This window comes from Mirounga leonina, unplaced genomic scaffold, assembly GCF_011800145.1.
Source record: "Mirounga leonina isolate KUSES-001 unplaced genomic scaffold, KU_Mleo_1.0 Mir_170, whole genome shotgun sequence".
Lineage (NCBI taxonomy): Eukaryota > Metazoa > Chordata > Mammalia > Carnivora > Phocidae > Mirounga > Mirounga leonina.
In genome coordinates this window covers 4124382-4147843 of record NW_023270433.1, presented here as the reverse complement: position 1 = coordinate 4147843, position 23462 = coordinate 4124382, and the positions used below count along the sequence as shown (strand labels likewise).

General features: G+C 41.3%; 1 protein-coding gene across 4 annotated transcripts in view; it reads right to left on the bottom strand.

The window, feature by feature from the left end:
- Nucleotides 1-20742, bottom strand: part of SETX (senataxin) — an 87317-nt gene extending 66575 nt beyond the window's left edge. Inside the window, exons 1-7 of one of the 4 annotated variants that reach the window (XM_035015553.1) lie at nt 20650-20742; nt 19692-19807; nt 14314-14519; nt 13097-13307; nt 10851-10960; nt 1644-1863; nt 560-679 (exon numbers count right to left, since the gene is read on the bottom strand). In XM_035015553.1, the coding sequence (XP_034871444.1) occupies nt 560-679; nt 1644-1863; nt 10851-10960; nt 13097-13307; nt 14314-14490 (838 nt within the window). In that variant the 5' untranslated portion in view covers nt 14491-14519; nt 19692-19807; nt 20650-20742. Of the gene's footprint in view, nt 1-559; nt 680-1643; nt 1864-10850; nt 10961-13096; nt 13308-14313; nt 14520-19691; nt 19808-20617 lie in introns of all 4 variants that reach the window. The other 3 variants (XM_035015555.1, XM_035015554.1, XM_035015556.1) reach the window with 3 other exon arrangements.
- Nucleotides 20743-23462: the final 2720 nt, after the last annotated feature.

The following is a 23462-nucleotide window of genomic DNA, read 5'->3' as shown; positions in this document are numbered from 1 at the left end:
AGGACAGGAAAGGTTTTCTCCACAATTTTAACTACCATGTCATTAGAAATTTATCTGCTAGTCTTTTTTTTTTTTAAGATTTTATTTATTCATTTGAGACAAAGATATATATAGAGAGAGAGAGAGAAAGAGAGAGAGAGCATGAGCAGGGAGAGAGGCAGAGGGAGAGGGAGAAGCAGGCTCCCCGCTGAGCCAGGAGCCCAATGTGGGGCTCGATCCCAGGACTCTGGGATCATGACCTGGGCCGAAGGCAGACGCTTAACCATCTGAGCCACCCAGGCGCCCCCTGCTAGTCTTGATTCTACCACTAAATGGGCATTTCAACAAGAAACAGTAAGTTAACTTCCCTGGGCTTCAGTCTCCTCTTTTATGAAGGTAAGGTGCTGAAATTAAACTCTAGAAGTCCCTTCCAATTTAAAAATCTGAATCCGTGACTTAACCATACAAACGTTCTCTCTTCTTTTGTCCACACCATACACCCAAATTCTTGCAATGACACTAGTATTTTAAAAGGGCATATCACAGTATTCAAAAGCATTTAGCAAATAAAGGTTATTACCATCTGCTTGCCTCTCCATGGTGTGAAGTATTGATTGCATAAAATCATTCTGTTTGTCTGAGCCCAGCAACAGTGAGTCCATGGCCTGCTCCTCCAGAATGGTCAGCAACATGCAAATACCTGTAAGATCATTGACAAACGTTTTCTTGACTTGATTAAGTAACATTGCTCTCGTGCCTTCTCTGGCTTAGTTGGCAAAAGAGTAACAAGGCGAGGGCGCCTGGGTGGCTCAGTTGGTTGAGCGACTGCCTTTGGCTCAGGTCATGATCCTGGAGTCCTGCGATCAAGTCCCGCATTGGGCTCCCTGCTGAGCAGGGAGCCTGCTTCTCCCTCTGACCCTCCTCCCTCTCATGCTCTCTCTATCCTTCTCTCTCAATAAATAAAAATCCTTAAGAAAATTATAAAAAAAAAGAATAACAAGGCGGTAAAATGAAGCAAACCAGTATCCAGTTCCTCAAACATTTAAGTCTGAGACAGTCATACACAACTGCTCCCAAGTAACAGGACTTTAGACTGACTTGAAAGTAAAAAGGGAAAATGGTATGAACGGGTTAGAAAACAACTGCTATGACGACTACCACACAATTTGTATTTCCTCAAATCTAAGGTGCCTTCAATTTTAAGATCACCATATTTTGAGCACTCATCACTGCCAAATATGACACATGACTATAAGACTCAGAATCAGTAAAGTAGGGTAGAACTATTTTGAGTCAGTGGAACTTGTTGAAAAACCAAAGCTATTATCTCTTTCACAACCAGGCAATATTTTACAGATGGGAAAATCTCTTTAAAATATATCAAACCCCATTAAAGTCAACTGTTATACTATTATCTTGTTACATATAGTATTGCTTTAAAGATTTAGTTGCCATACTCGAACATGTACCTCTTACAAAGATGGTTTCTAGGATAAATAATGTTTAAAAACAGGATGTGTAATGGCTAAGTCAATTTAACAAGAGAACAAGAATTGGGAACTATGAAATCCTTGATCAGATCACCAAGAAACCACTTCCTTTGCAGGATACTCATTAAGAATCATGAAAAATACTAGTTATATTTGTGTAGGAACAGTACTTACCTAACCAATAGTTTTTGTAGTTGGTGGTATCGTACATGTGTGAGGGCAGAAGAATCAGTTTACCCTTCTCGAGGACAGAAGAAGTATAAATGTCCGGACTTTCCAAAAGCCCCAATTCAATGACTTTAAAAAGGCAAGTCAAAACCTCCTGCAAGTCATAATAATCATCTCTGTCCACTTTTCCCAAATTTCTTGCGGTCAGGATAGCCCAACGCCGAACCTAAAGGAATAACATGTTCACTGCTTCATTCAACAAATAATTGTCTACATGCAGCAAGAACCTAGTTAAGAAAATAGGATTCTCTACAGATTTTAAAAGACCTAAGATACAGGTCGCCTGGGTGGCTCAGTCGGTTAAGGGACTGCCTAAGATACTAGTAACGCAATGCTTGGACCTTATTTTATCCTGATTTGGACCCTAAAAAAGCATTTATGAGATAATCACTTAACCACTGATTAGAAATATATAGGGGCACCTGGGTGGCTCAATCAGTTAAGCGTCTGCCCTCGGCTCAGGTCATGATCCCAGGATCCTGGGATCGAGCCCCTTTCAGGCTCCCTGCTTGGTAGAGAGCCTGCTTCTCCATCGCCCTCTGCAGCTCCCCCTGCTTGTGCTCTCTCTCTCTCTCTCTCAAATAAATAAAAATCCTTTTTCATAAAAAAAAATATATATATTAAAGAATTATTTTAGGTGTGGTGATATGAATTTTTTTTAAAAAGTCATTATCTTTAGAGACATACTGAAGTATTTTATGGATGAAATGCTCTGATGTCTAAGATTTGCTCTAAGTAATCCAAAGGGATATAGAATATTGGCTATGTAGTGATAACTCATAAAGCTCAGTGATGGATATATGAGGGTTCATTATATCATTCTACTTTTGTATGTTTGTAATTTTCCGTAATAGAAAGTTAAGAGGGGGGAAAAAGTGGAGCCTCAGAAGAAATCAAAAGTCACCTCTAAATGTCAATATAGCATAGACAAATGATTTTAAATTTCTCGTGGACAAGGGGTGCCTGAGTGGTACAGTCGGTTAAGCATCCAACTCTTGGTTTTGGCTTAGGTCATGATCTCACGGTCATGAGATAGAGCCCCGTGTCGGACTCTGCACTCAGTGTGGAGTCTGCTTAAGATTCTCTCTTCCTAGGGGCGCCTGGGTGGCTCAGTCGGTTAAGCGGCTGCCTTCAGCTCAGGTCATGATCCTGGGGTCCTGGGATCGAGCCCCACCTCTGGCTCCCTGCTTGGCAGAGAGCCTGCTTCTCCCTCTCCCTCTGCCTGCCTCTCTGCCTACTTGTTCTCGCTCTCTCTCTCTCTCTCTGTCAAATAAAAAAAAAAGATTCTCTCTTCCTCTCCCTCTGTCCCTCCACAACCAAGCTCCCTGCCCCCTGCTCTTTCTCTAAAATAAATAAATCTTTAAAAAATTTTCTTGTAAGCTATGAATTAAATTTAGTAATCATGACCAACCTTAAAAAACTAATAAAATAGAACAGAAAAATATCAGCGTGCATCCTGCATGTTAGGAGTATTATTTTGGGAAATGTTTGCGTCACATATGCATATGTATATGTGTACTCAATGAAAAACACTTTTTATCACAGGTTATGGTCAAAAAAGTTTGAAAAACATAGAGCTAATGGATGTAGGAATGGACTGGCTCTACGCCAACGTAAGTAATGAATTTTAAACTTTTGGAAAAGATACAAAGGAATGCATGAGTCCATACTGGACTGGAGAAAGGCAAAAGCTCCTGGTTATAGTACAATCAATGTCACGTGTTAACTGGTAAATGTGTTGAGTGCTGGATGGGAAAATTACTTCACAATCCCAGAAAAACTGGTTCAGGCAAAAGCATCAGTTAGCACTAAATATAGGAGAAAACTTTGGTGAGGAGCAGGGCATTTCTGTGATCTCCAGTATCTAAGAAACAGAAAATATACAGTGAAGAAACTGGACAACACCTTGATCAGCTGATCAAAATTAACATAACCACAAAGGGCAAATGATATGATGCGCGTCTGTTATAGGACACTCTGAGAAGGACATCACATCACTCTTATGGAGTACCCCAGCTGGGAATGCATAGCCTGACTCTAACAACTAGGAAACATTAGACAAACCCAAAATGAGGAGCATTCTATTTTTTAAAAGGTGCGGGGAGGGGCGCCTGGGTGGCTCAGTTGTTAAGCGTCTGCCTTCGGCTCAGGTCGTGATCCCAGGGTGCTGGGATCAAGCCCCGCATTGGGCTCCCTGCTCTGCGGGAAGCCTGCTTCTCCCTCTCCCACTCCCCCTGCTTGTGTTCCCCCTCTTGCTGTGTCTCTCTCTGTCAAATAAATAAATAAAATCTTTAAAAATAAATAAATAAATAAATAAAAGGTGCAGAACAGGGATGACAGCACTCTTCAGAAATGTCATAAGACAAAGGCTGAGGAAACAACAGTCCAGATGAAGGGAGACTCAAGCAACATAATTACGTGTAAGAGCTGATCCTGGCCCGGATACTGGAGCACAGGGGGGAAACACTACGAAGAACACTGGAGAGCACATGGTACAGCTGGAAGACAGACATTACTAAATCAGTGCGAAATTCACTGAAGCTTGTAACACTGTCCTTACAGAAGGAGAAGAGCCTCTTCTCAAGAGATACACATGAAGTACTTAGCGGTAAAGCACACAGGGATGAAACCGACTTTCAAATGGTTCAGGAAAAAAAGCTGTGTCACTTGAAAGCAAATGATAAAGCAAATGGAGACACTAACAATTAGTGAATATGGCTTAAGATGATACAGGTATTTTATTCCTGAGAATTTTCTGAAAGTGGGAAAGTACTTCCAAACAGTTAAAAAACCAAACCAAACCTAGGGGCTCTGGAGCCCGGCTGCCTATCTATACACCCTGGGTTCCACACGCTAGTCTGTGTAAGTGACTCAGTTTCCTCATCTATGAAATGTGGGCTGTAAGGTTTTAATGAGTTAACATCCGGAAACTACACAATACTGCACCCAAAACACAGTAGACCTGAATATTCACGGCTGAATATTCACAGTCATGAAAAGCCTTTATCCAAGAAAGCAGTATGTCATGTAATACTTAGGATTGCCCAAACAATGTGAAAAGGCTGACGCTGACTTTGCACAGACTGTTGGTGGTAAAGGACCCCAGCTGTTTGAAAGGTCTTTATTTCACCTTCTCTCTTGGGCGCTTGCTTCTAGATGGACAGCTCCCATTCTTCAGCAAAGGGAAGACACTGTTCCATCGTCGGTTTTATTCCTATGACTGAGAAGCTAACTGCACCTCTCTCGTAGGTAGTCTTTTCTCTGGCTCCTTTAAAACCTTTGTCTCTAGTATCCTGAAGCATTACTACAGTGTGCACTGGTGTGGGTTTTTCTTTTATCTCTCCACCTCAGGATCTGTGAGCATGCTTATCTGCGTTTTTCACTGACTTTGAAAAATAACGCACCATCACCTCTTTATCACTCCGGTTCTTTCCTTTGCCAACAGAGCGAACTGAGATTAGATCTTCCCACTGTACCCTGCCTTTTCAGCATTCCCCCTCCATCCCTTTGTCTGTCTTTCTAAAGTAACCTGTTCATCTTCTAAATTCATTCATTCTCTCTTCAGGCACACCTAACTAGCCGTTCAATCCATCTAAAGTGTTTAATTTTATGTGTTTCATTTCTACATATTTTAATTGAATCTTTAAAAAATATTCCTGGTCTTTTGAGAGTGGGTTTTCAAGTCTCTCTTCTACTGAAGCACTTTATATTCTGTATCTGATCATTCTAATAAAGGAGTTCTTTGGGTACACTTGCTCATTTTTATTTCCACTCACACACAGTGGTTTTGTTGTTTTAATTTTGGTACCTTCATTGGGATATATCTGTGGGAATCTGGCAAGGGCTCAGTTGATGTGTCCCTCTGGAAAGGATTTGCAATGGTTTCTGCAAGTATCAAGCAAGCAGGCAAACAGGAACTTCTCTTATGAAGAGAGGGCTTTGGTTACAAATTTTCAGGGAAGTCTTTTCCTCACCCAGATTTCAGAGACAGACACATTTCTGTCATCTGTGAATTATTTTCTACTACCTTTTCGACTGAGGGTGTGGCCCACCAAGTCTGTTTTATTTATTTATTTATTTTAAAGATTTTATTTATTTATGCATGAGAGACAAAGAGAGAGAGAGAGAGAGAGAAGCAGAGGGAGAAGCAGGCTCCCAAGGAGCAGGGAGCCCGATGCGGGACTCGATCCCAGGACTCTGGGATCATGACCTGAGCCGAAGGCAGACGCTTAACCATCTGAGCCACCCAGGCGCCCTCAAGTCTGTTTTATGGTAGAGCCTCTAACTCCCTATCCCAACACCTTAATATACATCTGTTAAACATATACTTTAAGGTTCTACTAACTTTGGCTAACACTCTCTGGATGCCTGTGGCTTCACTGTCCACCTTCTACTCTGGGTTCCAGTTCCCTGTCCATTTCACTCTTACCTTCTTGGACAAGCCTATAAACCCTGTCACATTTTACCTGGCATACCTAAGTATTTTGGAGGAGGAACATTTTTCAGTTTATAGAGACACTAGACTGCCAGAAATTGAAGTCTTTTGCTGACATCTTTTTCGGATGAGGGTTAGGGAATAAGACTTCAGAATTAGACTATAACCTTTTATTCATCACACACTTTTATCTTTGGTCCATGCGTAGCCCACTTTTAAATTTAAATTTTTATTATTAATGCAACATGCATCCATAAACTCATCATCCAACACAAAAACTAAGGCCCCTTTACTGTAACATGCATTTAACTATATGGGGCCCATCCCCCCCCCATCTTCCTTCCCCTTCCAACCTGAGGTGACCATCATCTCGAATACCATGTTCTTCATCCCCTTATTTTTTATATAGTTGTGGTATCTATCTGTAAATATTCATTTTATTTCTAACTTTATAAAAAGAGTTTCCTTCTATATGGAATCTTCTGAAACTTTATTTCACTTAGTGTTATATTACCAGGATTCACTTATTTTGTTTCAAGTTGATAGTTTGTTTAGATTGCTACATGATATTCCCATGTGAAGATACTTCAGTTTATCCACGGACTCCCCCACCACCAGGCATCCCAGTTGTTTGCAGGTTTTTGTGAATTCTAAGTAGTGTGCTATGGAATTTCTTATATATGCCTCCTGTTACAAATGATCAAGAGTATCTCTCTTACATACACCCTCAGGAATGAAACTGCTAGATGGGGCGCCTGGGTGGCTCAGATGGTTAAGCATCTGCCTTCAGCTCAGGTCGTGATCCCAGGGTCCTGGGATCGAGTCCCACATTGGGCTCCCTGCTCAGCGGGGAGCCTGCTTCTCCCTCTGCCTCTCTCTCTGTCTCTTATGAATAAATAAGTAAAATCTAAAAAAAAAGAAAGAAAGAAACTGCTAAATCATGGGACATAGGAATGTTCAAATTTAGACGAAGCCAAACTAATCTCTAAGGCGCTGCCCCAATTTACACTTCTACCAGCAATGAGGTCCTGCAGATCCACATCCTAATACTTATAGCCTCAAACTAGCACACACTACAAAATACTGTGGTTTTGCTATTTCCTTGTCATTAATGTCAAGCTGTCCTTCATATGTTTATTAGCCATAGAACTTCCTCTTCTGGGAAATGCCTGTTCAGATCTTCTTCCACTTTTCTTTTGGGGTTTTGTTAGTGTTGTTTATAGCTTCTCCCAATTTTTAACTTGTCTTTTCACTTTAAGATGTCTTTTGATAAACAAAAGTTCTTAATTTTGATATAGTCACGTTTATCAGCCTTCCTTTTATAACCAATGCTTTCCTTCCTTAAAATCTCAGTGATATATACCTATATTTTCTGCCAAGAGTTTGGCCATTTTATTTTTGACTTTTTTTTTTTATTAAAGATTTTATTTATTTATTTGACAGAGAGAGACACAGTGAGAGAGGGAACACAAGCAGGGGGAGTGGGAGAAGGAGAAGCAGGCTTCCCGTGGAGCAGGGAGCCCGATGCGGGGCTCCATCCCAGGACCCCAGATCATGACCTGAGCCGAAGGTAGATGCTTAACGACTGAGCCACCCAGGCGCCCCTTTATTTTTGACATTTAACCTTGAGTGTTTAAATACTTGATGTTTTAAGTATATGACTTAAAAATATGATTTCCTCCATAGAGATACCTTTGTATCACTTCCATTTCCAGTCCTTCTTTTCCCCATTGGTCTGATGCATCATCTCTATCAAATACCGAAGATCTAAATATGAGCGAGTCTGTTTGAGTCTCTATTGTATACCACTGGCCAAAGTATCTGTCTGCACATCACTATCACATTGTCTTAACTAGCAGAGCTTCATAGTAAGTCTCCCTCATCCTCAGAAATGTCTTGGCAACTTTGGATCCTTCCTCTTCCATATACGTATTTTAGAAACATCTTAATGTGTTACATTAAAAACCCTGCTGGAATTTATTTAAAAACACTCTGAATCTATAGATCAATCTGGGGCAAACTGAAAGATCTTTCTATTACTAAGCTTTCTTATTTATGAACACAGGGTCTAGGGGCGCCTGGGTGGCTCAGTCGTTAAGCGTCTACCTTTGGCTCAGGTCATGATCCCAGGGTGCTGGGATTGAGCCCCACATCGGGCTCCCTGCTCCGCGGAGAGCCTGCTTCTCCCTCTCCCACTCCCCCTGCTTGTGTTCCCTCTCTCGCGGTCTTTCTCTCTTTCAAATAAATAAAATCTTAAAAACAAAACAAAACAAAACAAAAAACACAGGGTCTTTCTTTACTTATTCAGGTTCTCTTTCATGTGTTAATTAAGTTTTATGATTTTCCTGTAGAAGTTCCGTATCTTTGTTAGATTTATGCCTGGGTATTTAATATTTTCTGAACCTGTAATAAATGGAAATTTATCTTTATTAATTTTTGGCTGGCTGTGTACAGAAATACCAGACTTCTGTAAATAATCACCTTGTTAAACACTTATTTCTCAAAACTTGTAGATTCTTTGGGGTTTCCTAAGTAAATGATCTTATTGTTACAAATTATATCATTTTTACTTCTTCCTTTCAAATTCTAATGCCTCTCATTTCTTTTTCTAATCATTTTTACTGCATTGACCAGAAACCCAACTTAACACTACAAAAAGTGGTGATAGTGAGCACCTTTGTCTATTTCTGATTTTAAAGGGAATGCCTCACTAAAAGTTAGTCAATTTGGATAATGTTTCCTTTAGGTTTTTTACAGATACAACTCATCAGCTTATAGAATTCCCTTCCATTCCTAATTTGCTAAGCATTTTTAATCTGAATGGGTGCTGAATTTTATCAAATGGTTTCTCTGCATCCAATCAACCATATGAGTTTTTTAACTTGTTAGTAAGGTGAAATTCTATTTATAGATTTTCTAATATTTTGTTTAAGATTTTTGCATATTAATGACCATCATTTAACCTTAATGTTTTAGGTGTCTTGTTTTTGTTGTTATGTCTTTCTATTATTTTTGTTTTTATGTTGTTATGTTTTTGTTATTTGTATCTTGTTACCTGCTTCATAGAATAAATTTAAGAGTATTCTTTTTCTGGAAAGACAAACATAAAATAAGGATAATCTATTCTGAATAATCAGCTCATAAATTTTGAAGCTTTATTTCTGTAATTACTTCCAGTTATCAATTTCCCTGAAAGCACCTCTTTTGCTACATCCTATAATTTTTTTATGTAACATCTTCATTAGGATTCGGTTCTGTGTATTCTTAAGTCTTGATGATTTCTTTTTTAGCATATGTTAATTTCAAAATGTGGAAACTCATTTATCTTTTCATTAACTTCTATCTAAATTGTGTTATGATCAGAGATCATGGTAGTCCTTGAAATGTGCTGAAACATTTATCATGGCTTAGTATGTGATCACTTTTGTCATGTTCAACATGTATTTGAAAAAATGGTTAGACGCCCAGTTCACATATATATTCATTAGGTTATGTTTGTAAACCACCTTATATATATATATATTCCCTTCCTTGCTGAGGTCTTTATTGATCTACTGATTCAATACTGAAGAAGAGGACACGGAAATCTTTTACAATAATGAGTCTACTATCCCTTCCTGTAGTTCTACCAATAACTGCATATCATTTACTTGAGCCTATTTTAACCAGCATATTACTTGTTTAAAAATGCTATATGGTCTTGATGAATTGAATTTTTATTATGTAGTAACCTTATCCATCTCTATCCAAATGTCTTTTTTTATTTGATATTACAATAGCTTCACCACTTTGTTTAGGTCAGTATTTGCCTATTAGCTGTTTTTCCATCTCTTACATCAACTTTTTGCACAAACTTTTTGCAAAAGGTATCTTTAAACCTGTTTATACGTACGAACCTTTTCTATTTCTTTTAAAGCATTTTCTAAATAAACTCATTATTTAAGATAATTCACTACCTAGCTCTGCCCTTAACCAGATGAGAAGCTTGCATGCATGCTCTCACATCTTTCGTCTCCTTGCCTGCCAACCTCATCACGTTGATACCACCTAGTCCAAGTTATTATTGATATATTCACGTTCCTTGAACTTAGTGGGGTTTTTTTTAAATAATAAACTTTACCACAGTATTCAATCAACTTTTATATATTCCTGACAACATCATCTGAATTCTTCTCTCTCAAGGACTTCATCAGCAGTCTAACACCAGCAGCTCAGGACTCCCAACCACTGGTCACTTAAAGGACACTGAAGACTCAGTCACAAAGCCTGTGAGGGCCTGGCCCAGGTCGTGCAGGCTCGGCTGGACCTGCTTCTTCTACTGCTATGCAGCTGTAAAAGGCCAGGCCCAGAGGGCACCTGGTTATACTTTCTGTCCATTTTCTTTCACAGCCAGGGGCATCTCACCTTTACATTGAGCACAGGCCTTGACCCTGGTCCTCTGCCTTGCCTGGAGTACACTTGGAACTCCTGTTATCCTGACAAACTGTATCCCCGGCTACCTACAGCTACCCAGGCCTACAGGTTTCCACTGTTTATCACTCTGTGTTTCTGCTCCATTGCTGCTCCCCAGAAACATTTACCTTTTGAGGGGTGTGAGTATACATATTTTTAACAGTTTAATATTTTAAACAAAATATACACCCAAACCCTCTATTATAACTATCTATAACTATATGTGCAAAAAATATGTCCTTTCATTGCCTACTACTCATACTCACCATTTCATTGGGATGGACCAGAAACAAATAGATGCCTGGATGTTTGTCAAAAACCTGAAAGGAGCAATTAGCTTGTTCCATCCGACAAAGTGCTTCAACACATAATTCATCTAAATAAAAAAAAAAAATAAGCCAGTAAATAAAAGACATAAATCTTATCAGCTTATCAAAACCCCCTAAATATGGCTCCTTTGGTTGTTCTGTAAGTAAATAAAGTTGTTTCTTTCCTTTTTTTTTTTTTTTTAAATGAGGCATTAAAAATGCTGATCATGTAACAATATTTACCTATCTGAAAGACTAGTCTAGTGTGATTGATCATGGTGTGTTCCTATAAACTACCCTGACTTTACTGGTATGCAGATTTTTTCTTACATTGGGCATAATTATACCCATAGGATATCTTCTTAGAAGCATGGATATCAGTCCAGTTCCATTAGCATTTTACATTTTGATCCACATGGACTTTATTTAGTACTAGTGATAAAGTGAGCTCTCCCCTCAAGTGGCTATTTTGTCCTACTCTCATTTATTGACTAATACACTTTCTCCACTAGTTTGAAAAGCTACCATCATCAAACAAGCTTCCCAAATATGACTGGTTCATTTCCGGACTCAATGCAGTTCCCTAAGTCTATCTATGCTTACACTGTTCTGATTCCTGCTGCTTTATGGAAATCTCTTCACTACCCTTTCAGAAGTATCCTAAATAGACTCCTACATTTACCCTACCTAATCAATCAGCTTTACTTTCTCAAACTTCAAAGAATATTGTTAGTGACGGAGGATGGCTTTGGGAAACAGTGATAATAACAGGAAAAGCATGAAGGAAGTGCTTGGGTATTGATGGTTTGTTTCTTGTTCTGAGTGCTGGCTACATAGGTGTGTTTGGTGAAAAATTATCATTTATGTACTTTTCTTGGATAGAGTATCTGTTAATAAATGCTTGAAAACTGACTTGTTAGAATTTTAAAACCTAATTATTTAAAACTTATTTAGGGGGCGCCTGGGTGGCTCAGATGGTTAAGCGTCTGCCTTCGGCTCAGGTCATGATCCCAGCGTCCTGGGATCGAGTCCCGCATCGGGCTCCCTGCTCCTTGGGAGCCTGCTTCTCCCTCTGCCTCTCTCTCTGTCTCTCATGAATAAATAAATAAAAATCTTTAAAAAAAAAAACTTATTTAGGAAGAATTGATGTATCTAACCAAATCTTTAGATCTACTTTTCAGTTTACTGAAAATACAGAGAATAAAGAAGTTAAATAATATCACAAGTAAGCAATCTAAAAAATCCAGAAAGTGCATTATACATTATTCTACAGGAACTATATGGTCTCAGTAAGTCAACATTATGGCAAAAAAAAAAAAAAAAAGTGTATGTGTACAAGTTGACTGTTCTAGATTCAAAGAGATGTACAAAATATGAACCAAGGCAACATATGGTCCCTGATTGGTTCTTATTTAAACAAACCAGCCAAAAACCTCATTTTGCAACTACTGGGAAAATCTGAATATGGACTAGATCCTAGACAGCTTAAAGGTATTGTTATTTGGGGGGAAAAAAAGGTATTGCTATTTTGTTAGATCACAAAAATGTCTTCACTTTTATAAGATTCACATTAAGAAATGCAAATATAAATGACCCAAATCTATGCACCAATAATATGCCACACCTTAGTTAATTAGTGAAAATTACTACAGACCAGTAGTTCTTAACCAGACAGTTTTGCCTCCATGGCGCCCCGCCCCCCCCACCACTCAAGGCTCAAGGGACATCTGGCAATATGTGGAGACGGTCTGGTTGTCATCACAACATGGATAGTGGGAAGAGCAGAGGGCTACTGGCATCTAGTGGATAGAGGCCAGGGATGCTGCTAAACATCCTACAATGGACAGCATAACCCCCACAATGAAGAAGTATCCAGTCCAAAATGTCAATATGCCAATGTTGAGAAACTCTGCTATAGACAAATTACAAGAACAAAAATTAACTAAAGGATAGATGAGTAAATGTGTGATAAAGCAAATACGGTAAGATGCTAGCAACTGGAGAATCTACATGATGCATATATGGTGTTCACCATATCGTTCACTTTTCTGTATGTTTGGAAACTTCCATACTACAATGTTGGGAGAAAGTATGAAGTATCCTTATTATATGTTTAACAAGCAGATTTTCAATACAGATAAAACTAAGCTTTTACAATTCTTAAAAAAGACTGATAAAACTTGTAGAACACCCACGATACTCACTAACACGCTCATGTAAAAGCAGGTAAGGATATTTCAGTATTTCAAGAAGAGGAACTCGAAGCTTATTTTCAAAGTCTTGGCCAGTAAAGTCAAACAGTTGTGCCTCTCCATTGTTGTCTACTATATACAATTCATCATCATCTCCAATTTCTGCCTTCATGGATTTTTCAAAGTGATTTATGAGACGTAAGGTTTCTAATTCCCATAAAACCTATAGAAAAAGAAAAATGGGCAGTACGCTTTATATCTTATTATCAACAAAACACTGGATGTCATGATCTTTTTAGAAAGCTTTCTAACAGAAGTTTAAAGAAGTAATAGATATCACATTAGATTTGAAGAAAACAGTTCCTAAATAAGGCCACTTTTATGATATATGAGTACATACAACGTGAGATGTGTAAACACTGCCCTTGAAGAGTTTTGTTATAAATATCTCAATATCCCTTATCAACTATGAAAAAGGGAATGATGGGACACCTGGATGGCTCAGTTGGTTAAGCCTCCAGCTCTTGATCTCAGGGTCGGGAGTTTAAGCCCTGCACTGGGCTCCATGCCCACTCCCCCAAAAAAGGGGGGGGATGAGAAGTTGGAGCTTCTCTGTCAAAGGCATGACCAGGCCTTCTCTGTCTTCACTTCCATGGTCCAGCCATAGGTACCCACCTTAAAACATTAGCTTTAGCACAGACACTGGTTAGCTTCGTAACTAGGAAACTTAGCAAAGGTTTTCTCAACAGATTCATAACTAATCAACCTCTCCTCCCTTCTACATTATCTGCACATACCTCTACAGTCTGATTGTGTTTTTCATGTAATAAACCAAATATTCAAAGCCACATATTTAAAATATGTTTCACTTTGTTTACGATGACCAGCAAATACACCTGCCCTTAGAAGTTTATACCATTTATCCATTAAAAAATGAAAGAGAAAAAAGAATCAACCTTATTAAAATAACCCAAGCCATTCAGATACATGAATGTAACACTATCAAATATACAGACTTAAAAACATAAACTGAAAAAAACCCATACGTCATTTCATAAAATTGTTTTATATCACGATGACTAAAAGTGAGGGAACCTAAAATTCTACTTAAGGTTTCAATTCAATTCCATCCATCAATCCTGTTTCCTGAATGATTCCAAAAGAGTTCAGGTTTCTCCTCTTCCTCATAATCAAGCTCTGAAAAGTACTGTCCATCAAATGTAAATTACCTCATGCAAGAATGGTAAATCATCCCTTGCTTTGTGGTATTCGGCCACACACTCTAAGCAGTAGCAGAGGTCTTCATTAGCTGTTTGAAACTCACTGGAGTGGGTCTCGGATGCATAGCGCTGTAGGAAGTCAACGGTGGAAATGCCACCTGGCGTACACCAACAACATGTGCTCATTCTGCACCTGTATCCAGAAGAGACAATATCTAAAGAATAAAGAAAAATAACAACACTTCAGGCCTCTCCTGTGTGACCCTCGTCTCTAACTTAAAATGTGCCTCCACCACATGGAGAATGTTCTCCTGGTCAGCTTATCAATTACTGACTGAACTCAAATTTGAACCCACTCTTAAAAACTTTATCTTTGACACATAAAAAATATGAAACGAAAGTACTTTGTTAGTAAAAAAACATCACACAATACGCAACTGTACTATAGAGAAAACTCAAAACTGTGTAGTACTGATGGAAAATTACAGAGACAAAAACCTATCAATGCCTTCAAAGTATAGATTTTGGAGTATTCTAGTGATGTACTGGAGCCAAGTCAAAAGTTCAGAGAACCTTTACATTCCTAGAAGACATTTTTCCAGAAATCCATGGAAATATAAAAATCCATATTAATCCATACCAATAACAAAACTCAAGAGAATGTTCTCTGGTTTAGAAAGTAAAGGTACAAGAATCTGCACACGGTGTGTATGAACCCCACTGTAAGCTGTAATAGCTACAAATGTTAACAACCTATTGCTACTAAGTTTAATACCATTTTTTACTATCTCCAACTTTTTGTTTCTGTAATAACATCAGAGCCTCCACCATCCAAACTCATGTGAAAGGGTTAAGATAAAGTAATTTTCCAAATCCTAGCAGTCTCAAAAAGAGCAAAGTAACAGGAAGGTACCAGGAAACAAGAGGAAATCCCAAGAACCAAATGTGTCAAAGGTTTGAATAAAGATGCACGAATGAGGCAGGTTTATCAGAACTACAGACGGCATGGAACCGAGTGGATCAGCAAACAGGATGAAAGCCAAAATCCAGAGATCTCCAATTCCAATGAGGTGTAATAAAAATAAGATGCTATATTTTTATTCTTAACTAAATGCATACAAAGGTAAATACAAAGCTCATCATCAGTAAACAATGTGTTATGACTAAACAAAAATACAAGGTGAGCCTGGAAATACTCAAAATATAAAAGGATGTGGGAATGTCAAAGGAACACTGGAGCCAACCTCAAAGAGCTCTGGATGACCAAATCTGAAACAATTATCAACAAAGTAACAATGTAATTGTGGATTATAACCCACAGTATAGATACACCTGAGTCCAAACGGATATAAATAAATGACTGCATGAATAAACAAATGTGGGAGACCAACCTTCCTTACAGAAGAATTCCAAATAATACATATACATACTCTGTTCCAAGAGGTGGAGCTTAATCCCACCCCATCTTGAATGTGGGCTGGACTTGCTGACTCACCACAAAAGAGAGTACGGAAAGGGAGATACTATAACATTACAGTGGAGACATCTGGCAAACACAAACTTAACCAAGTACTCAAGGCTCACCTCACCGGAGTTGATAACCCCTCACCTAATGTACTGAGGAAGGAACTTCAATGCTGTAGGATGCTTCTCCCAAACCCATAACCCCAGCCTATTCATGAGAAAAACATCAGACAAACCCAAAGTGACAATTATCTACACAGCTATCAGCCAGTCTGCAACAAGGAAGAAAACCACACACACCCAAGAAGAATGAAGCAAGTGTTCTTTCATATGAAAATGATAATTTATTGGGAATTGGCCCAGAAAAATATCCAACAAGACTGATCTTCAGAAATTTGACCTTAAATTAACTACCCAATGAATATAAAATATCATCCTAATTAATGGGAAACAAGCTGCAAACCCAACTGTAAACTATACACTAACAACTAAGTCCATTTCATAACAGGATGGACCTAACCCAGGCATTCTCATCAGGGGTGACATCATCCTCAAGGAGATGAAAACTGGTTAGTAGGACACAAAAAAGTCCTACCTTTAGGCATAAAGTACATAAAGAGATATATAACGTACTGGTGGTTTAAAATTCATGGGAAATTCATAGGAAAGAACTGTCTAAAATGTTTCCTTTCAGGGAGGGAGAAGGGACAATAAAAGGTTAAGAAACATGACCAAGTCATTAAATATTTGGATACAGAAACCCGGCAGTGTGATGTTTTCAAATGCATTATCATCCTAAACTCAAGAGTGCAAAATCTCTGCTAACGGGAAATCAATGACCTCTTGATAGAAACTGTATTTCACTGCAGAGGCTTTTTTGGCATACTGCCAATTCCTAAAATAAGCTGTTTTTTAAAAAAAATTCCTTATTTTCTTCTTACATCATTGACTAAAGAATTATATATAAATGCGTAAGTAAAATCAAATACACGCATTTGTCTTGTGAATTTTTTTTTTTAATGTTTTATTTATTCATGAAAGTCAGAGAGAGAGAGAGAGAGAGGCAGAGGCAGAGGGAGAAGCAGGCTTCCTGCTGAGCAGGGAGCCCGATGCGGGACTTGATCCCAGGACCCTGGGATCATGACCTGAGCCGAAGGCAAGATGCTTAACCATCTGAGCCACCCAGGCGCCCGTCTTGTGAATTTTTAAAATTAATTTATTAAAGTACTAATTGTATGCTTTCTTCATGCAAAAAAATTAGGGTGACTTTCAACATTAAAGCTGAAAAGGACATATAAAAAGGGACAGTCAGAAAACATACAGAAAAGGACATTAAAAAGGAGAAATCAAAACTCATTTATGAGAAGATTTCACTAAGTCCTAAATTTCCTAATTTAGGACTTAGCAAAAAAATAATGTGAGTTACACAGTCCTCACTTGAAAAATAAAAAAAGTAAGCTAGTTCAGCTAGAGAATCCTACTCTTTCCTGACACTAATTCTAATTCAATTACATTCTACTAATGCCCACCCTGTGCAAGCGTGCAGCAAACTAGGGAATACCAAGTAATATAACAGATATTATGGTTTTGCATAAAAGTATTTTATTCAAAGAAGAGTTTCTTACACCTAAAATGCCAATATCATAAATACTCGGAAGTTAGAAGTCTACAGAAGCTGTTTTTTCCGGTGATCTAATTCAAAGTGGGGAGTGAACTTAGAAGATCTAAGATCTAAGAATAGAAAGTGAAACTCCTCGGAGATTTCTCAAACATCATCAGTTGTGTCAAGCAGGATTTGTGCAGTCGATAAAAACTTTGAAAAAATTAAGGATCTGAAGTACAAATAAACTGGTGTAACTTTAAAATAACTAACTTAACCAAAAAAACAAAACAAAACCTTTCTATTAAGAAAATTAAGGAGTCTTTTTGTTTCACTCACCCAAAGAGCTAGCCTACTTCCATACACCAGAAAGGACTAAATTTTCTTGTCATATAACAGATGAGTGCCATGAGTGCCAGAATACAGAAAATAGTGCTATAGAGCATGTCAACAACAGAAACAGTTTCTATGACTCCTCTCGAAAGGTCATAAATGGGTGGTTATGTCCCCAAATCTAAAATCATCACTGGCCTGATAGTTAAGCCCCCAAAATCTAAATGAGATATACAATGTGATTTTTATTTTAAGGGAAAACTGCAGGTAGGTGACCACAAATCCTGTAAGTTTTTGCACAACCCAGTTCTTCTGAAAGTCATTTCTGTTCATTTCCTCAGATTTTAACTGCTTGGAACTATTACTGAGCCACAGATGGTGGTGTCCAGGGAACCCTCAAAATGCAGGACAGAAATAAGAGCTGCACTCTGAGCATCAGAAGAGAGTTGATTTGTCAGTAACATAGGATGCTTCACCAGAAGTATGGACTGACTTTCCAAAGACTGGCCCTGAGGATATCATTTCTCAGTATTAGCCGGCCAGAAACTTTAAATAGCAATCACTTCCCTCTACCTTTCCCAGCTAAACTTCTTGAAAAAGTAATCTGGATTCACTTCCTCAACTCCTTGGCAGTCGGGCTCTAACCTTACATTTCACTGCCACGTCTTACCAAATCCCAGACGTTCTTTACTTGCTGCCTCTGAAGCATACAGAAATGCTGGCCATGCATTTTTTAGCTAAGACAACACACCAATCCCCTTTCACTTCCTCTACCTCATCTCCTTCACAATCACCTCTTCCTTTTTTCTCCCTCTCAATATCAGCGTTTCCAAAGGCTTGCCTCAGGACTCTTCACTGACATCCTCTTTCTGGGTAACCTAATTCAAACCACTGCTTCCATTACTACCTATAAGGAAACCACCCAACGACTGCGAACGTATGTAAAACTCTCAGTGCAATGTTTAACTGTAACTGAGCCACTCAATAAATGACAGCCTAACCCAACCTACAATTTCTATTTGATATCCAACCACATGAAGTCAACCTCTACTCACCTGACAGGCACCTCAAAGTCAAAAACAGAGTAAAACCCTCCGCTTAAATCTGTTATTCACCCTGTACACTCCCATTACGATCCCTTCAGTTTTCAAATCAGTTACCTGGTAATTATCCTATACTCTCCTTCCCTTAGCCCCCATCTTCATGAATTCCATAAAGTCTATCTCCCTTATCGTATCTGCACTTTATTCTCAGTGACACTGCCACCGCCTCAGAAGAATACATTTTCACCATCTGTGTGGATTACAGAAGCCTAAATGTCTCTGGCTCTTGTTTCATCCACCAATTTTTCCTCCAAAATGCTGCTGAAGGGCAAAGCAAAAACTGAGTTTTGAATTCTTACAGTTTGGAGATAAAATTCTAATTTTTGACCTCACCACAGAAGGCCCTCCCTAATCTGGCTTCGGCATTTCCTGCCATCCTCCCTCACTTGCTCTTCCTAAAATGGTGGTATTTGGCATTCCCTGCCTTTATAGAAGCTCCTTCAACTGCCTTGAACACCCGCCCTCCATCCCTCTCCCTGGTTCTTAACCCTAAATGCATACCAGAGTCACTGAAAGAACTTAGGAGAAAAATAAAATTCAGATTCCATTTTTTAAAAGAACCTCCCCACTTATTCTGATTAAAAGAGTTGAGAGCTACCTGTGTGCAGTGCATCCCTGAGTGTCACCACATCCGGGGGCTGACCCATCCTCTCTGCCTTTGATGACTTTTCTTCTATCCTCTGGGAACTCTGTATACGTTTGTCACTGCCCTTAGGGCGCTGACTTGAGCTGTTTACTTTGGTCTCCCACCGCTGCCACCCACCTGCTCCATCCTCACCACGTCTGAGTCCGTTAGGGCAAGGATCTGTCTTGTATATTTTTACTCCAGTGCTTGACGTATCAAGTGACGGACCAATGTCTTAAACGTTTGTTTAAAAAATTATTACCTGGGCTAATGGCCTACAGAGAAGTGATCCTCTCAGTCGAGATTCCTAGGCTTATTTGTGAATGGGTGAGGATTTGCACTCACATATACCCAGACTCTGGCCCCAAGAGAACATTTCTGAAATAAGACAGAAAAACAAAACTGATGAAGTGGTTTTTCTACGACATCTGAGCGTCATTCTCATCAACTCTGTGCAGTGGAGGCAGCTGGTACCAATGGGTCAAACGGCACGGGCTCAGGGAGGTTAACAGCCTGCCCGCGGGCACCCAAGTCTGCAGAAGGTGCGAGGGCGCTTCTGACTCCGCAGGGGGCCGGCTCCATAGGGGACTGTCCCCGCGCAGAGAACAGCTGGGCACCTCGTCCAACACCCCCCAACTCGGCCAGAGCAGGGAAACTGAGCCCTCGGTCCGCCAGTCACTCTTCCTCCCAACCGGGGGCTCTTCCCCCCTCCAGCCCCCACGCCCCGTTCCCGCAGGGCCGAGCGCGTCTTCGGCCCCTCGCAGCCCCGGCAGGCGCGGAGGCGGACAAAGCCCCTCCGCCGGCCGCCGGCGCCTTCAGGTGGGGAGGGGAGGGCCATCCGGGGCAAGAACACTCTCCGAAACGGGGAGAAGGACCCCGGGGCGCGAGGACGGAGACTGTCTCCCGCGAGCCCCCGACTCATGCCCAAGTCAGCCGCGCAGCGGCCAGACCAAAGGCAGCTCGCACGAGACCGCAGCGGAGACGGCAGCGAGGGAGGGGCGGGGGTCCCGACGCCCGGGACCCCGGGCCGCAGGAGGCGCCGCGGCCCTCCTGAGGGGAGCGGCCCCACTCGCGCCGCCCCTCCCCCACCCGCCCGGGCCTCACGCGCCGCGGCGGTTACTCCACGAGGCCGCGCGCGAGCGCTCACGCCCGCCGGGCCCGCGGCCTCGAGCCCGCCGCTCGCCTCACCCCGCTCGGCCCCGCGTCGGCCGCTAGCCCACCTCCATGCCTCGGCTCAACAGTCGGCCGAAGGCGGATGTACGGGCCCACACCCGTCTGCCTCCGTCCCGACCCGGCCACCCAACCCGGCGGCGCCGCGCGCGAAGGCGCCGCCCCCCGCGCTCGCGGCGTCGGCCAAACGCAGGCCCCGCCCCCGCCGCAGCTTTCTTGTTTTGGGGCGCCGAGGGGCGGGGCGTGGAAGAGGCGCACCCGGGCTCCGCGGGGCGGCCGAGAAGCTCGCGTCACTTCCGGGATGCCGGGCTCGGCCAATCGGGAGCGCCCGTGTTGGGGGAAGGCGGGGCATTGGCTGCGAGGCGGTGAACGCGGCCCCGCCCAGGACTCGCTTCCGGTAAGGGCCGCACCCTGATGCGCCTAGCCGGGGGCGGGTTCCGCGCCTACCCTACTGCGTTTTTTTCCCGTCCCTTTTCTTCTCTTTTCAGCGCCTCAGGTACTGTTCAAGATCAGGAAGGATTTTTTTCCCCCCTTTTTCATCGCCTTTAAATACCTAAGATGTGTAATCAACACCTAATTTTGGGATACGTACACCCTGTATTACGGAAAAAGGATACACGAAGGATGGTAGAGACAGCAGCAACCACCGCTGGGAAGCATACCCGGTTTGGACCGCCTACCCCTGACTTGGGTGGCGAGGTGTCTCCACCCGCCTCTACTCTGGTGGAGGAGGCGGAGACCGGTGCCAACCGACGCTACCGAGGACCGGAGCGGCGGGCACTGGCGGGCCAGCGACGGCCGCACCGCAGGGACCCGTCACCGAGGACTGAATGGAGGCCGGGGGCGTGGGCGGGCGGGGAGAACCTTCCAGCGAGGGGGCGTGGCTTGGCCCCCCTCCCCCACTCCTGTCCGTTGCGGCGCCTGCACTGTCCCCGCACCGCGCGCTGCAGCGCGAGAGCAACGACCGTTGCTCGCCTCGTTTCTCGATGCTTCTCTGCCACACGCCTCCCCCCGCCGAGTACCTAAGAACGTTACAGAACCGCTGCGCACCGTACTCGTTACAATAAGGTGTGTGTGTGTCCTCATTAAAGTACTGTGTTGACGGAACACTGGTCTGACATGAGGTTCTGGATGGCCGTTGGCAAGAAATTTAAGAGACGGATAAGATGATAAAAATAAATAACCTGGATTTCGTATTTCCCTGACATCACCATTTTCACGTAGACCCTTGCAGAATGTATTACTTAGGTTTTGACTAAAGTGGACGGGAAAGAGTATTGGGAAAAGGTCAAGCTCCTCACCACCACGGCAGAGACAAAATGATCACCTTGAATACTGAACAGGGTGTTTTGCCCCCAGACACACGAAAATGTTTTAACTTCTTCGAAAATTAGGAAAACAAGGCGCAAGTTTAGGTTGGATCAGTTCTTTTAATAGTTAACACATGTGTCTTTATACCAACATAGTCACAGTTTTGGTATTTTTAAAGAGGAACGTGTTCATGAAGGCAGAAAGTGCCCAATTCACAATTTCATCCTGCCTCGGAGCCTTCTGTGAGCCTTTTAATTCTACCACATTTGCTTTCAATCTGTAAATGATATATTGATATATTTGCATGCTTTTTAACTTTATGAAATTACCCTAAATGCGTTTTACTGGAAATTGTTTTTTACACTCAACTTTATGTCCTGTGACTCACTGATCCAGGGTATACTCAGGATTTGTAGAGCCCAGAGCTTACACAATTTGAGGGTTAGGGTTAGGGGCTCAGCAGGCAGCCTCCCTGCAGTTGTAGGACACCAACAGTCCCCTTTATGAATACAAAATTAGGAATAAAATTAACATTTAGGATGATTAGCACAAATTATACATTTTTTAAATAGACAAAATCCACTAAAATAAAAAAAAATCTCCCCCCCCCGAAAAACAAACTACAAACACAGCTCTACAAAAATTGTGTATTTTGGCTTCACACACTTTAATTACCTCAACAATAAGGTTGAAGATCTTTTTCAATAGAGAACCCAAAGGGAATGCAGTCTTTTCTCTAGCAAGGGTGATGAAATTTTATTAAGAGTTTATAAAAGTTGGGCGCCTGGGTGGCTCAGTTGTTAAGCATCTGCCTTCGGCTCAGGTCATGATCTCAGGGTCCTGGGATCGAGCCCCGCATCAAGCCCCCGCATCAGGCTCCCTGCTCAGCGGGAAGCCTGCTTCTCCCTCTCCCACTCCCCCTGCTTGTGTTCCCTCTCTCGCTGTGTCTCTCTCTGTCAAATAAATAAAATATTTTTTAAAAAGTTTATAAAAGTTTTGGGGCATGTGACTGGCTCAGTCAGTAGAGTGCATGACTCTTGATCTGAGGTTGTGTGTTTGAGCCCCAGGTTGGGTGTAGAGATTACTTAACATCTTAGTGGTGCCTAGGTGGCTAAGTTGGTTAAGCGTCAGACTTTTGATTTTGGCTCAGGTTGTGATCTCAGGGTTGTGAGATCAAGCCCCACGTCAGGCTCTGTGCTCAGCAGAGAGTCTGCTGGCTCTCTCTCGCTCTCTCTTCCTTTCCCTCTGCTCCTCCCCTCGATCTCTGTCTCTCTCTCAAATAATAAATAAATATTTAAAAAAAATAAAATAGGGGTGCCTGGATGATTCAGGTCGTGATCTCGAGCTCAGAAGGGAGGTCTGCTTCTCCCTCTCACTCTGCGCACGCGCAGACGTGCTCACTCTCTCTCAAATAAATAAAATCTTTTAAAAAAATAAAACTTAAAAATAAAGTTTATAAAAGTTTCTTTCAAATTGATTCCATCTGACAATGTCATGTAAATTTTTAGGGTTGTCAAATTAAAATTACTATCAAGTTTTTTTTTTCACATGA